The sequence below is a fragment of the Lethenteron reissneri genome, chromosome 21 (assembly GCF_015708825.2).
Source record: "Lethenteron reissneri isolate LAM-NWPU_2019-01 chromosome 21, ASM1570882v1, whole genome shotgun sequence".
Lineage (NCBI taxonomy): Eukaryota > Metazoa > Chordata > Hyperoartia > Petromyzontiformes > Petromyzontidae > Lethenteron > Lethenteron reissneri.
In genome coordinates, this window is record NC_083799.1 from 1,415,204 (window position 1) to 1,432,305 (window position 17,102).

The window sequence follows — 17,102 nt, forward strand, 5'->3', positions numbered from 1 at the left end:
CATACAAATGTTGTAAAATTGTGTGATTAATATAGGGGTTAGTTATCCCTGTATGTGTCAAGTTTAAGACACACACATACAGTTAGCCATTTTGCTCAACGCCGAAACTTTGAGTGGAGGCTTTGTGGGCTTGTATGCCAGTGCATATATGTGAAATGAGTGTCTGCACGTTTGTGTGACTCCATACACGTGCGCGCTTGTGTGTGTGCGTGTGTGCGGTGCGTTTCTGCGTGGCAGCAGGAGTAAGCGCTCGGCCAGCTGTCCAGCGAGCAAGGAGCGTCTCGTGTCGCTACTGCCCAGTGGTACGCAACGTTTGTGTGTCGCTGTACGCTGAAATCTTAGGACACGCTGATTAATCGCAAGTGACAGCTATTGCCTGTAGAGTGAGTGGCCCGTAATGTTCAGGTTGCGGGTCACTCTGCATTTCACAATTCATAAGCAGTCTAAGAACACTGCAACAGGGACTGCCAGGAGGGTAATGACATCATCCAAACTGTTAAGAAAAGTAAGTGGGCATGGGCAGGACATGTCGCTGCAAGGGATTAATGATGACGCACTGGCAGCCAAGGAAAGGAACAAATCCGAGTGGATATCCACCGAGGCGATGGAGCGATGAAATCAGTTGATGTTTGGGTGCTGAGTGGATTGTTACATCGCAAGATCGTGAGAGTTGGCATCTTTGTAGATTTGAAGTTTTCGTGACTGCAAGGATCCATACTCTTTGGTTCTTTTGGTAAAGTGACGTAGGTGAAAAAATAAAATAAAAATGAAAAATGAAGGATAAAAAATAGAAATAACTAAATTAAATCACGACGTTTACAGTAATTTTTGTTTCTTACTGTGGTTGTCCCACCTGATGATGGAAGCTTGTGTTGCTTCCGAAACGTCGTGATTTAATTTAGTTATTTCTATTTTTTATTTGTATTCTTAATTTGTATTTTTTATTTTATTTTTTCACCTACGTGACTTTACCGAAAGAACCAAAGAGTTTAGTTGGCATCTGTTTGGTGGAGGCCTTCATCTAGCAGTGAAATTGATCATGGTTGATAATTGATAATGTGGTTTTTAGCTTCAATGAAGTTATATGCTGCATCCGCAATCATAGTGACACTCTTTCAATGGGCACAGGAGTGAGTTTTTCCATTGGGCACAGGAGCCCTTTAAGTAAGTTCTCCTGAAAAAAGGCACACTCCCTTTCCTAGTGCTGTGATCAATCAATGATTGATGTATATTCAGCTGAATTTTTTTCTTGATTCAATGACATCAATTTAAAACTGCACAGCTGAGTGTCCCATTTCATTTGATTGCTTTGGGACAGGCCCTGCGGTTACTGTGTGAGTCAGCCTCTTGGTGGCAAGCAGTTGAAGAGAGGCGATGCATGCACAAGTGCCTTCCCTCGCTGTCAAATCGTTTCCATAGCGAGCGGCTGGCGGAACGTCACCCAAGGGACTTGGCGTGTGCCCTTGTCCCTCGTGATGTTTGCACAGTGATGTCGTGAGCTTGAGGAGATGCACGTTGTGGTTGAGGTTTGCGTGATGGGATCAAGGTAAATCCACAACCGGCCGGAAGCCCTTGTAACCGCCTCCACGCTCCTGTGCACAGCATTCTGGGTCCTAACTTGACAGATTCTGACTTTGCGCTGATATTGCATGTCCGGGCCATGTGCTCGTGATGCGGTGCACTTTGCCAAGTTTAATTCTCAGTTCAAGATTTTCCATGCGGGTCTTTTTGCATCGCTAAGCTGATCTGTTCGGAAAATTCTAGGTTTTATTTCACACATACACAATTTTTGTTACGTAAGCGTTTTGTTAAAACATGCGTTTCAAATGTTTATGTTGCGGGTTTTGTTTCCAGTTTCAGAGCTGAGAAAATTGTTTGAAAGCGGACAGATTTACAACATGAATAGGTAAAGTTTTTTTTTTTTAATATGTATCCTGTAACTTCATTTATTCATTGAAACTTCGTTACAGTGTTTGTCTCAGACGTTCTGCATCTCTCGTCTCACACTTATCCATTGACACATGCTAAATGTTCTGATACAAGTGTCCCACTGATTTGTGTTATCGTCATACATTAATAAAAAACAAAACTCTATCCCTAAAGTACATTTGCCATGTAATTTCTACTTCCTCTTGTTTTGGGATATTTTTTAAAAAGCACGATATGTAACATCGCTTGTGAGTTGGGCGGCAGCTTCTCCACTGCTTCTCTCACTCAATCTCACTCAGTGGTGATCGCTTAGTGTTTTTGTTAATATAAGCCTTTGCCACTGCTCATACGTGCATGTGTTTACATATGGTATACTCTGGCCATATGCGTGTAGAGTAATTGCATAAGCAATCACTACAGACGTTTATGCTCATTCATAATGTTGCATGTTGGAGGGTTTGTGTGCGGGGTTACACGTGTGTGTGTGTGTGCGTGCGCTGCAGGAGAGAACGCCTGTCGCGTCGCGTGGATGCCATGACTGACGAGGAGAACGTGAGGAGCAGGGTGTTCACCAGGCCGGTGCTGGAAGGGGACAGCTCAACTCGACGCGTGGCAGCTTCCCCCACATCCGCCTGTGTGGACCACACCAATGGATTCGGTATTGCACGCATGCGTGCATGCTCAACCCTTCCGTGTGTGACGTCCACCGTGATTGGACCGCTATGATATACATACTACTTTGCAATGTTATTCAATATTTTTCGACATATTTTGGGTGTTTATTTGACGACTTGTAATTCGGGCTTGAGAGTGTTAATGAGTGTTCTGTAATTATAAAGCAGGTCATCCTTGGTCATTTCCAGTATAATTTACAAAATTAATCCTGGTATCTTAACTGTCAACTTCATAAATGCCACGTCAAATTTCCAGTTTATGTTTTTTAACCAGGTGAGAATTTAAAAGACCAGGATAGTCTCATTTGCAAATGTAACCCGGGTCACCAAAATGACAAATCACCACTGGCTTACCCAGCCATTTGGAGTTGGTCAGTGGGCACCGTCTGTCTTACCAAGCGAGAGTCCACTGAGACTCTTGTTGTACGGTATACATATGAGAAAATGTGGTGTAAAGTCAGTGTGATATAAAAAAACTAAAAACTTTGGAAAGCAGGTGCGAAGCTTCCAAGGATGTGTTTTTTGAAATGTGAATTTCAAATAAATATTTAAAATGTAACCTATACAAACTAGCATACTGTGTAAAATATGTAAAAAATATCAAACTCTAAAAAGAAAATCACACAATGTACAACGAGAGAATTATGACTTCTTACAGCTCTTTTGGTAAAAATACTGCAGGTCACAACAGCACACTCACTCTCTCGCCACACTGCAGGTCACAACACTTGCTTTCTGCTTCTTCCATTGCGCTGCTCCACTTTGAAATTCCCTCCCATCGTCACTTTTACTCAACTCATTCATAACCTTGCACAATTCAGGTTTTTTGGGTTAGATATTATGGATGAAATTAGTTTCAAGAGCCTACGTGTTAAACTCCTATCAAATGACAACGTTGATAGTGCTGGTTGTTTCTGGCCGCTTGGCGTTTGTGGCCTTTGGGCCCTATGCTCAGCAATTGTGTTTTATACAACAACAACAAAGATTGTGCTGTTGTCACAATCTAAAGGGGCCCTAAGTCATCCAAATCATAAACTCAACTGCGACTAAAACTGCAAAGAAAATGTAAACTGTGAATAACAATTGTGCTGGTTGTCGCTGCTGGCTTGTGCAGGTCAAAAGAGGGAGACGGAGAAGGGGCCAGATACGAGGGAGGCGGTGCGTGAGCCGGACGATCGGAGCCAGCAAGCGGCGTCCACCCCCGGCGATGCTGAGTCGCGAGCGGAGCGGATCGCGCGTTACAAGGCAGAGCGGCGCCGGCAGCTCGCCGAGAAGTACGGAGGAAGTGAAAGCTCGAGAACTCGCGGCCCCGACGCCGCTGAAACGGGGAGCGAGCAACCTCGGGGAGCGCGCTCACGTGCACGGGAATCTCCTGTAAGCAGAAGCTCAGATGACAATGAAGCAACTTTGGCAACGTCCACCACAGGACTATCCTCGAGAAGGGGACAGCATCTTCCATCTCTTGATATTGATAACAAAGTTAATGATAGTGCAGCTGCAGAAATAGCTCTTCAGGAAGATGCAGTTCACACAAATAGACACGGACGGGTGATTCCCCACGATGCTGATCCTGCGGGAGGGGAGAGTTTGCTGGAGAACTACACTTCAACGGCGACCTATTACTATCGAAGGAGCCCAGGTGGAGGAGAAAGCAGGGTGCCACCTTCTCTTATCCCAAGTAATCAAAGTGAGATGGAACCAAATTTGAGTTTTGAGCAGAAGCCAAGTGACGCGCGACAACCTGTAGCAAGGAGCCACAGCCTGGAGCCGAGCCGGAGCAGCCTGCGTCGTCGTTCTGCTCAGCCTGCCGGAGACACTGACCCCAAGGTCAACACAAGCCCCTCGTTGAACGCCTCCATACTGGACTCACCAAGCAGGTCTCATTCTGAGCTCTCGGCCTCTCCTTGCCCTGACTTGCTCAGCGCAGAAAGGTGAGCGTGCAAAGGTTGTGATGAGATTGTTCTCTTTGTGAAAAGAATATAATCGGTTGTGCGGTGTGCTGTGTTGAGCTGTGTGGAGTCTAGCTGTGTGTATGGGACCGCTTCTGTGACGTAGAGTGACGTTTTCTTTATGGATTAGCATTGTTTTAGAAATGGAATGTTAAGGTTTGGAAAATGTGTGTCTGTTAATTTGTGGTTCAAGTGTTTTTCATGCACAATGTGTCATGTTGTTTGTTTTATAATTAATTTGTTCAACATCACTCGAACATTGAAGATTCTGGAGATAAAAAAGTACAACAGCAATGAACAAAACCCAATACATAATTGGAAAAAGCAGCATGAAGTAAAATATACCATCACCTTTGGTCAAAGGCAGAATCACCGAGTGTATTCATGTATGAGAGTGCTGGTAGTAGTTGTGTGAGTGCTCACACGTTTGCATGTGTGTGTAGGACATAGGAGTGTGTGTGCGCAGATGTATGCAGGATCACTGTTGTATTTGTGTTCGTGGACGCGTGTGTCTACAATTGATGAGTTTGGTGTGTTTGCCTTCCACGCTGCCTATCAGTAGCTTGGGAGGGTCTGGTCAAGTATCTACAGCATTGTGGATGCAGTGCTGCTTATACAGGCACTTGCTGTGGTTTCTTTATTGTTTAATGTGAATGTAAATGGCAGTGTATATATGTCCAGCAGGAGGTATGCCAATCTATAGTTATGCTAAACAGAATGCCGTGGTGGCGAGATGTTAAATCCCCTCCCCTGGTATGCAGGAGGACGTGGGTTCAATCCCGACCTTGACGCCTGCTGTATATTTGGAGTTTGCATGTTCTCCCCATGGTCGCGTGGATTTTCCTACAAGTGTCCTCCGGTTTTTCCCTCCACATTTAAAATCAACATCACGTGTTTAGGGCATTTGGCTACGATACATTTCCACGTGGTAAGCCAACTATGTTTTGGATCGGTCACTTCTGAAAAAGAGCTGCATAGCTCAGTGGGTTTTACTTGGTACAATAAAAAATAGTTTTAATAGTTTTTAACTAGAGAGGATATTCTGGGTTGTGTTAATGGTGTGTTTACATTCCACTTTCATGTGTGTAACACTGACTTGCTATTAGATATCCATCTCGTTTTTTCTCTCCTGAATTCATTCTGCTTGAATGAATTCAGGAGAGTAGCCTCAGTAATGGAGGGGACCAATATTGCAGATCCTATCATCTGCGGAGTTATCCGTGCATTTTGCTCCACTTATCCACGGTAAAAATTTGTGGATAATTGCAGTTAATTGGAGGTATGTGCCGCTCAACTCATCCTGTGCGTGAAATGGTTTTCTTTATTTATTGAGGAGACCCCCTCCAGTGTAGAACATATTAAGTTTTGTTTCATAATTTCATGTTTTTCACTGCTAGGGAACACTCTGTTCCATTGTAATTAATAAAGCTGCTGAGAGTGAGCCTCGCAAGGCAGTGTGCATGGGTTGTATGTATGTATGTACGTATGTATGTATGTTGAACTTCTTTCGCACCATACATAGCCAGCCACGCTAATCGAAGGTGCGGGGTAAGGACAACAAACTAAGCCCAAAACGCAGTTCTGAAGAAAGGAGTTTTCAATCCAGATTATAAAGTGCATAGCTCCAGTGGCTTTCTAATATCGGAAGGAAGAGCGTTCCAGATGGCCGCAGAAGCACATCTGAAAGCACACGATTCAGTGACTAACTTTGTTCGATGGCTTTCCAAAAGCCGCTGTGAGGATGACCGGAGTTCGCGTGATGGTTTATGTGCTGGCACACGGGCACTCGGGAGCCTCGGTTGTGTCAGCTGTGATGCCATGCTCCATATGGCCCGGCGACTCGTCATTTGTTTGTGGAGGCTGCGCATGCCTCGTTCTTGTGTCGTGGTGCTGAATGTGTGAGTGCTGTGCTGTAATGGTAAATGGGGGCGATCGACGCAACTCAAGGCCCTCTCCTGTTTCTCCATCTTGCTCTAAGACGACTCTTGAGAAGCCATCACAGCCTCAGCGATGGCATCCAGGAGCAGAGCCGTCGGGAGCCGGAGAGTCCATGGAGGCAGGAACGTGTGCGGCTGCATGGCAGTGACTTCACTCCAAAGGAAGAGGCACACAAATTGTTGCATGGAAAAGTGATCTCTGGAGAGACTCCTTCAAAAATAAACTTGAGGATAAGAAACTTTGAGAACAGTTCCCGGTCTGGCAGAAGAATGACGGAGAGTGATTCTCTTCAAAGTAGAACAAGTGGAGACCAAATCAACCAAATTTGTTGCGAACCCTTTGAAAGGTGTGCGACAAGTAGGAAGTTTGACACCCAATCACACTCCAGGCTGGGAGTCATGCGTCAACACTCTCAGCCGATTGCAGATCCTGCCTCAAACTACATGAGTTCTCACTCGACAAGGATCACACCCAGGAGAGACCAGTGGCTGAGAAGAACCACATCCCTCTCAAACGATCTCCCCTCTTGCTCCGACAACACGTCTGGATTGTGGGCCAATGAGGTGGAATGGCCCAGATGTCGGCCAGCAAGTGCTGAAGGGTCGCCAGCGTTTGTGAAAGTTGGTGTTGAAGAGGAAGGGGAGGGAGGCACGAAGGGGGAATGGGGGAAAAGTTCTCCTCTGGAGACACGCATCTCCGTGTCCACGTTGCGCAGGCTGTTTGCGGCCGCGAACGCCCGCGTGACAGACAGCCCGTAGGTTTTCACCACCTGTGAGCTAGCGGCTCTCTTCTTCTGTCCGCACGGTCCTCAGGCACGTGATATTTAGTGTCAGCTGCGCTTTGTTCAATTGAGTTGGTGCATAATCTGTCTGCTGCAAAGGCAGCATCGCAGACCCTAGCGTGCCCTGTGTGGACACAAGAAGAAAGCTGCCGTGTGGAGTTCCTTTCGTTGTTTGACTGTTGTGTGAGTGTCGCTAATTTACTGCATGCACAGTGGGACATACTTAACATTACTGTGAACATGAACAATACTGCCAGTCGTAACCAAAACAATTGGAGGAGTATTGAAATTTCATTTTCAGAGTGATCTACATGAACTCGTGCCAGTGCCAAATATATATCTCTCACATTATTTCGGTTAGATTTTTTCGGTAAAGTCACGTAGGTAAAAAAAGAAAATAAATTAAATCACCACGTTTCGGAAGCAACACAAGCAACCGTCATCAGGTGTTGACTGCTCGAGCAAAATGAATGAGGCGTCACTACGTGATTTTATTTATTTTCTCTTTTTTTACCTACGTGACTTTACCGAAAAAACCAAAGATTATGGACCCTTGCAGTCACGAAAACTTCAAATCTAGAATTATTTCGGTTGTTCAACACAGTAGATGTTAAGATCGTCCTACTGTCACCTCACTATTGACAACATGTTTGTTTCTGCACGCGAGCCCACTGCAGCACACATTATGTGTATGTGTGTTATATTGTGTGCGCACACTGGCACCGCTGTTATGGGACCCCACCCCCCCACCTAGTTAAGTACAAGCAGTAGCATGTGTGCTTTGTTACTGAAGTTTTTTTAACTGCTGGTTTTATCTGGCTCAAGTGGCCTGCAGTGTGCTGCTGTGATACACGTCCACTGAGAATGCTCCCTCTTTCGTTTTAGACCGTGAATTTGTGTTGTTATGCACTCTTTCTTTAAAGTCCCAGTCAATGCACTTATAAGTGGTTTGTACTTACAATAAAGTTTTGTTCGTACAGATTGAGACTGATGACATATTCAGGGCAATTGCTTCGTGAGATCTTGTGCTGTGTCAGCAGTTGACGTGGCCTCTGTTATCTCGCTGCGCAACTCTCACCGGTCGGGGTCGTGTTTCATGGTTGACATGAATGAAGTCCACATTTCTTACAAAATACTGGTATTTTGATATCACAATTCCGTGAACCTACACACTGTGCAATCCAGCTATTGGCCGCGTTTTTGCTGCGATGTGGACTGCGATGGCTCCATGCATTGCATTTGACCCCACTGGCCGTCCACCGTCTTCACTGTTGTCGTTTGCATGCGTTCACATCGTGCGCTTGTGTTGATGTGTGTGCATGCATACGTGGTGCTTTGCGTGTTGTCATAGGCTTTTGCCGCATGTCACTGTGCTGCTCTGCTAATGTCCTGTCTTATTGCTGTACCTCGCCCCACTGCCTGCAGTAGTAGTGGCGGTAGCAACGTGGCACGCTCACCCCGCTCGCCCCGCGGTGCTGAGAGGAGGAGCTCGGAACGCTTCCGCACGCAGCCCATCACATCTGCCGAGCGGGAGGACAGTGCACGGTACCCAGGACACACAGAGGAAACCCTTGCCTGGAGGGGATAACACTCAAATGTCAACACAGATAGATTGAAGAACCTATTGCTGCATTCATAGCCAGATGGAGGAACCATTGTGTCACCATTCCCCGACACATACTCGAAGGTCAAAAGCTGTGGATTGACAAAGGGCAATAAATAATTAGTATTACTCAAGATCAGAGATTAAGATATGATAAAAAATATTCAAAGTCTGCTAAATCAGCATGCCTGGAAAACATCAGTGGCATGCATGCTCAAGCAAATATAACAACAACAAAAACCGACAAGCATTTCGGTTAGAATAAAAATGTGTAATAATAATGTATAGCCCTTGTCAATCCACTGCTGGATGTAGGCCTCCCCACCAGCACCCTGATAAACATTCCTTCATCGTTGTCATTGTCCTCATTAGAAGCAATATCAACTCAGCAATAACAATGGTAATGACAACATCGTTTTCATCATCATAATCATCATATGCAGCAACAGCATTCGTTTTACATTATCATCAGCACCAATTATCACAATTCTGTCATGTCAACTCGACCCTTAATACTGCACACTTTTGGCCATTCTGCAATTGTGCGATAAATCGTGGCAGAATACATATTGTTTTGTACGTAATGGGTTGTACATGAATTGCCACGTGTGGCATGTTTTTGTTTATTTATGGAATCGGCCATCGTTGTGCAAATAATGTGGCAGAATGACGGTCCAAAATAGGTACATGAATTGGAACATACATATGTTCACATAATACCCTGTAAAAAAACAGCTGTATTATTCTTCTTATGCTTGTTTACCCAGGAAAGCCTCCCTGAGTTAGGAGGGTCCTGACAAGGATTTCACAGTAGGGGGCGATTATTGCAATGTAGAGTAAATTACACGTGAGTAATATGGAGGTAATTCTTCAAATTTGGACCATGAAGCTATCACACAATGGCCGACAGTCTTGCGAATAATGTCACGAGATCTTTAATGCCCACTGTGAAGTAGACGGCACGCATTTGATATGTTAAATACACCCGCAGTAAAAACCAGGACCGCTGCTGGATTCGAACCTTGAACCTCTACAACCAAGTGGAAAAACGTGCTCCTGCTTGGCCATGTCATCACCAAATGTTATTATTCATTGCAAAATAATTATTAAGCCACCTTGGACTTTGAAGGCATGGTACATGTCACGTGACATTAAACATGATTCATATCACAATTGTTAATAGTAACATTGGAAAATATTTGTACGTTTTTATGAGGTTATTGTGGTTGTTTTGTGGTGAAATTACAGATAAATGCATTTCGGTGTGAGTGAGTCGGATCTGAGAAGCAGCAGAGTATGAAATAAGGGCTTGTTTGTTTTTCAGCAGCAGACCTTTCATCGGCCTGGATGGGTCAGAAGGTGAGTTCCCAGGAGTTTAGCCATGCAAGTGGAGCGTTAATATCCACCCATAGGTGGACTCTTTATGGCCTGTTGTTTGTGCCGATGGGTGACCGGGCTTTTTCTCGTGTGGCCTCCAGGCTGTGAAATTCCCTTCCACTGGACATTCGGTCAGCTGACTTCCTCGGTTTATTCAAATTCCGCCATAAGACGCAGTTTTTTTTCAGGGATTGATTGGTGTAAGCCTGCATGGTTCGGTTTGCTCTATACAGGACCTTGTGACCTTCGGGTGAAAGTTGCTTTAGAAGTGTAAATTATTCGATCACTCGAGAAGAGAGAGAACGACTCAGAGGCGCGAGGAAGCACAGACAAGCAGAAGGCAGCGAGTCCCTGCAGTCCTTCTATACATTAAGATTTTTTTTAAAGACAATAAATGACTGTTTATACATGCGCGAGGAAGCAGGAGCACCTGGAGAAACCCCCATACAGAAAAGATGAATGATGAGATTATCCCACATGTTGTTGTGCTGCCATCTCATGGCAAGCCAGGGTACAGCACCTCGACACCCATGGGAAGGAAGTTTCGCAACACTTTTATTAACGGAGACAAAATGTCACTGAGGCCATTTAATTATCCATGCTGGGACCGTAATGTATCTTTTTCAGTACTAATGCAACTTTTATTTATTTCGGCTTTGGTATGAGAGTTTGCTTGGCTGAAGGCCCATTGTAAACAACTCATCCACACTATTGACGAAACAGGCCAGAGGTTGTCAATAATAGGGAATTATAGGTATATTGCAAAAGTCTTTATCATTTTTGGCAATGTCTTCACACAATATCATTACTGCTGATGTAAAATGAGACGGAAGGGCAAATGCTCTGTTGCGTCTATTACAGTTAGTGGAAAAGTGCATTACAGTTAGTAAAAATGCTAAACTAAAATAAAATGTGCATTGCACTGATGGCAGCTCATGATGTCTTGCAGGAGAAGAAGAGAAGGTGGATGATAAGGCAAAGATGAGTGTCGCTGAAAAAAGGTCACTCTTCAAGGTGAGTGTGAGGGAATAGATTGCAGCGGCTGGTTTAGAGGAAGGAGTGGCGATGCTTTAATTTTATTCACGACAGTTTCCAGTCTGGTACATCAATACCCAGATTTACGTCTCCCCTGTTTACGTCGTTTTGCAAATATGTCGTCACCTTATTATTAACTACTACTACTGCCTGAATTGCATCACCTCAACCCAAACTTATGTCGTTTACAGCATCATCCTTCCTTTCTCGTATCCGTCGCCACAACAGCCTTTGCCTCCACCTGCCCTGTGAATTGCTTTGATTTATGTTGTTTCGATATTCGGCGCACCTTTCAGGAACGCATCCCCGACGTAAATCGGGGGTATTACTGTAATTAAATATGACTCTTCTCTTGTCACATCAAAAGTTAAAGGTCATCGGTTTTGAACGTATTATATCGGTGACATCTCTCGAGAGATGCGAGACAAATCACGTAATGGTGGTGCTTAATTCCTACTCACCTGTCACCCAATATAATGGATGCTGGCTGTAGTTGAAGTATCAACTGGTCTATTATTACGATTATTACCAATCACTTCTGCCATCATCACACACATGCGTGTGTCCTGATGGCAGCTATTCCACCTGTTTAGTTTCAGTTTCATTTTTAGGTATAGCCCTGTGAGCCATGAGGCTCTTGCAACCGCAACAAACAAAAACATGAACAAAGAACATCTTAAAGTGACGACGCGCAACAGAAACATCCAGGAAAAACCAGTAAAATCTTCCAGAAAAAAAGCACCGTATTACAACGCTGTGTGCAAAAATCCCAATGGGATGCAAGTCTAACAATAACAACCATAAGACAATTTAGTTAAAGTTATCAGGCTAACTCCGTACTTCAACAAACATGGCTTAACCATACGTTTTCGAAATCACCAAAAGAAAGCTATAAAAACAATGTAACAGTGATCATAGGAACTGTGATTCATAATGGATGCTGGCTGTAGTTGATGTTGCCAAAATAGCTATTGTTTACCACCATTGTTTGGTAAATTTAAGTTGTGTTTAAACCCTCAGAGCGGGAAAAAACCCTGTAAATAACAGCTCACTGCTCTTCTAATGTGCAGGTCTTCAAGGGTGCTGCCATTGTTGACCACGTGATACATTTGCCATGTCACAGCGTAATTTGCAGAACATTAAAATCTTACACGCGCTTTCCAGGGTCATGCACCATTAAGTATGTAATGCTTACCGATTCACAGTGACATAGGTTACAGGATGACTCAAACCTCGTTGCTTATTGAAGCACTCTTGTAGTTTTTGGCAGTACTGAGGCTTGTATGGAGAGGATGCTAAGTATTTCATGGTAGAATAGCATAGGCAACTTGGAGGTTTGAAATAGGGCATTTCACAAATAGCATAGTGCATTCACACATTCAGGGAAGATGTTTTCCATGGTGGGTGTGCGTGTGTGTATGCATGGTGATGGAGGGCAGGCTTCTTACACAAGCATAGCAATGGTCACCTATGGGTCACACACTGTGTAAGGGGCCCACCTTGGGGTCAGCTTTCAAACTTATATAATATTTTTTGAGAGCTGGCAGAAGAAGGATGTGGCTGCTATATGCATTGGCATTTTACGTGAAGATTTTGATTTTGAGAGGTATATTTCTGTATGAAAAACAAGAATAAGTTATACCCTTTCTGGAAATAAAACAGGTGTTAAGATGTTCAAACACCAAATAGAAATCTTTTGCGAGGATTCAAATCTGCATTAACCACACGTACTTGTGGTGAATATGCAAAAAACATGCTCTGATAATATATGCATTGTCTTTGAAACTGATTGGCCTACACCAGAGACAGCCTTCTTTAGGGCCTAGCCCCACCAGTGTCAGACCAGAGATCGCCAAAAGGCGAACAATACAAAGACAATGCCACTATCAGAGCATTTATCACTCGGGGTGAGCAGCTACAAAATGTGACCTTTTTGCCAGTATCAAAATATGAAAAAATAAGAATAGGTTCCTTGGAAAAGGTTTCCATTTGGTGTTTGAACATCTTAACACCAGTTTTATTTCCAGAAAGGGTAAAACCTATTCTTATTTTTTCATACTTTGATACTGGCAAAAAGGTCCCATTTTGTAGATATATTTATGCTGAAACCAGTTAGTTTCTTAAAGATTTCCCACAGCATTTGTGTTGTTTTTTTGCTACAATGTCCACGCTTTTGAAGTTGAGTAATGGGCTATGATTTACTCTATGCATGTTTCAAGACTTCTGTTCTATACATTTGCCAATGGTAAACGTTGATCTCAGCAAAATGTGAACGGAAACATGTGTTGTTTCTCACGTTGAAAATCTCTTTTCCGTGTTCTGCTGCAGTCATTTAATTTGCTAAAGCGGAAAGGTATTTTAATTCCAGAATTTCCTCTGTGGAGACATCATAAGAGAACACACGAGTCACGTTGACATCAGAAAAGATCAAACTAATTGTGATCCACAGAAATGGCCAGTCTCCTGAAACCGATATTTGAGACACCGATCGTGACAACCTTGCCGCAATGTAGCACAATGATAGAATATCGGTATTGGACAGTTCACTGCGAGTGCTTGCTCTTGCGTGCTGGACAGGAGCAGATGGCAGAGTTTGGGTTACAGCAGAAATCTGAGATCTTGTTGCAGGATGCCAGCTTACACGGCCGTGCAGGGTAATCCTACACATGTAATCTCCTTTGCCTAAAATTAGAAGTCTGCCTGAAGCTCTTCGTAGTTCTTCGGCTGTTCACAAAATGTACGAACGTGATAACACGAAAAGTCTAATGCTAAGTAGTCATCTTGTGATTTTGAGAAACTAGTGGACGAAAGATTGCCACGTGAGTTGTTGGAGATCCGTGCGGCTTGTGTTACCATTGCCATTATTTTTAGTGGGCTGCATAAAAATGCGTCCGCCACATTTGCCTTAGGGCAGCGGTTTTATTTTCTGCCGCCACCAACGTTTGAGAGAGCGCTGCACACCACAAGCACACTCGCTCGCCTTTCACTACCATTACAGCTTTACGGCAAGCGTCGTCAGAGTCTTGTGTAACTGAAAAAAAAAACCACGATGGTAGTGAATGACATGACGATGAGCATCCTCCTATACTTGCGCAGATTTCTTGTAAATTTATATTCTTGTTCAGGAAGATTATGGCTAAAAAACACTCTATTTCATTGGTGTGTTATCATTCTCGATTATCTTAAAGTGTGGTAGTACTTTGAGCAAAATTATTGGGATGTGTTTCTGACTCAATGTCAAAATGTTCACCTTCGTTTCTCCCTTTGTCGTGCACAGGAGCTGGAGAGGACATCTGTGGAGCTGTGTGCTTCACCCAGCGGCAAGCCACGTAGCCGCAACGCGGCCGTGGAGAGACGGCTGCGAAGAAATCAGGAGCGTTCTCGCACCCAGCCCGTCGACTACAACCCTGTCAGCAGGTGCAGGCACGGCACACTCCACACGCTCGGCACACTCCACACGCTCAGCACAGCCTGCACATATCAGACTCTATATCCAGCCCACACACAGTACGCACACGCTGTACACACTAAAAGCAGCATCTTAACACTCTACATCCAAACAGCATTCTCACGTACACTCTACTGAGCATGCAAACACTCCAAACGCGATACACCTAGCTTACATATAATACATACACACGTACTTCACCTAACCTTCCAAAACAAACTCTTCACATTATACCCCTCATTAGACATACAATCCATCCTCCCCAATGCGTCCATCGTAAACACCCTATACACATTCACGCCACATCCAGTCTGTACAACCTGTGTGCACCAAATTCTATACCCACTGAGTGAAGCCTGGACACGTGCCACGCACACTACAACGAAAATAACACGCGCTTGCCACACGTGTTGTACACAAATTTCCCAAACGACGAACACGGCTTGTTCTATTTTCCAATGTATGCTGCTTACTTAGTGTTTTTTTAATACATTTAAAGTTTTTGTCATTGTGTTCTGTTCGACATCTTTCACACTGTGCGTGTTGTTTTTGTGTTTGTACCCCATGTCTCCCTTGCAAAAGATACTCTTTTGAGTGGCCTATCACCTGGTTACAAAGGTCAATAATATATTGGTTGATGAAACATACACACACTATGCCTAACATACACATAATCCTTGCTTAATACTATTGATGATTGTGTTGTAAAATCAACTTTTTTTACTGAAACTTCTTGTAATTTAATTTGAAAAAAAAAATTGTTTCAGTATAAAACTGTTGTTTATAGCCACAAAGGCTAGTTATTATTATGGATTGTGTGGTAAACCTGTACAATATGGAACGAGATGTGCATTTTAGTCTCCATTTGCACGGTGAATAATAATGGATGTCTTTAAAACCGTACTTTATTAGCAAGCGACCCTTTGTACATGCCTGCTTACTGAGTGAGTTACTGCTCTTGCATTGTTTCAGGCTCGCAGGGTTATCAGTTACCGCCGTGGATAGAGCCTGTTAGTCTGGAGCAGTTGCCTGTATTGATGCAGCCGGTCTGGAGTGGCATCATGTCCAGGCTTTACCTTCGCTTGAGGCTATGCTATCGAGGGCCCACGCAAGTATTTCTGGGTTGAAATTGTGTAACAAGAAAACCATGCATTGCTATCCTATTATAAGACGGATATCATTCTAAATACTGGCATATATTGGTGCAGTTTGGCATATGGCAGAGGACCTATGGTTGATAAACTACATTTATAGGGAATATAATTACAGTTGATTGCATAGGCTCCAATTCAATTGAGGACAGGTGTCTTGCAACGGATGCTAGAAATTTCATGGCCAGATAGAATAAGCAATGCAGAAGTCCAGGAGAAAACGTGACAGGTAAGTTTTGTAGATATGATCTGGCATAAAAAAACAGTTGGGCAGGACGTGTGTGAAGGACAGAGGGGGGGCTCATTGGCGATACAGCCATTGGAGTGGTCTCCACGAGTTCGGCGACCAAGGTGAAGACCTTAAGATCACAAGGTGGGAGACTGTGAGGGCGGATCTTAGAGGTCACTGCGTGTTGACTGTTCAGCAGGTACGGAATCTGGCAATGGCGAGGTGAGGTGGTGGCATCAACGGCTTTGGCCACGATGAGATCTTGTCAATAATTACGTCAGCTTAAATGGCAGCGGCAAGTGCAATTAAAATTAACAAAATTACAGTGGAAATTTAGCGATCAAATTTATGCAATTATTTAACAGATAAACAAGGTCTGCTTTTAAACAAGCTTAGTGTTTACACTATGAGATCTCTTTTACCAGTGGCAAAATATAGTAGTAGGTTTTTACCCTTTTAAACTAGTACAAAACTTACACCTTTATTCAAGGCATCATGTTTGCAATAACCACAACACAAGTAGTCTAAAAAGCAAACAAAAAGAAGCAACTCTGATAATGATAATGATATGCACTGTCCTTGAAGTTGATTGGTCCACACCCGAGACGGCTTTCTTTAGAGCCTAGTCCCCATTGGTGTTGGACCAGATGACACCAGAAGGCGTACAACTCAAACACAGTGCAATATCAGAGTCTTGAGAGCTCGGGGTAAGCATTTACACTATGAGATCTCTTTTACCAGTGGCAAAATATAGTAGTAGGTTTTTACCCTTTTAAACTGGTACAAAACTGACACCTGGCGTCATCTGGTCCCACACCATTGGGGACTAGGCTCTAAAGAAAGCCGTCTCGGGTGTGGACCAATCAACTTCAAGGACAGTGCATATTATTATCATTATCAGAGTTGCTTCTTTTTGTTTGCTTTTTTGACTACTTGTGTTGTGGTTATTGCAAACATGATGCCTTGAATAAAGGTGTCAGTTTTGTAC

At 43.7% G+C, this 17,102-nt stretch overlaps 1 protein-coding gene across 1 annotated transcript in view; it reads left to right on the forward strand.

Moving 5' to 3' along the window:
• Window positions 1-17,102, forward strand: part of LOC133345007 (supervillin-like) — a 107,494-nt gene that overhangs the window by 12,344 nt on the left and 78,048 nt on the right. The window contains 9 exon segments of the mRNA XM_061555347.1: window positions 238-302; window positions 1,855-1,906; window positions 2,433-2,587; window positions 3,718-4,534; window positions 6,531-7,244; window positions 8,697-8,816; window positions 10,199-10,233; window positions 11,201-11,265; window positions 14,564-14,703. Of these exon segments, the coding sequence (XP_061411331.1) occupies window positions 238-302; window positions 1,855-1,906; window positions 2,433-2,587; window positions 3,718-4,534; window positions 6,531-7,244; window positions 8,697-8,816; window positions 10,199-10,233; window positions 11,201-11,265; window positions 14,564-14,703 (2,163 nt within the window).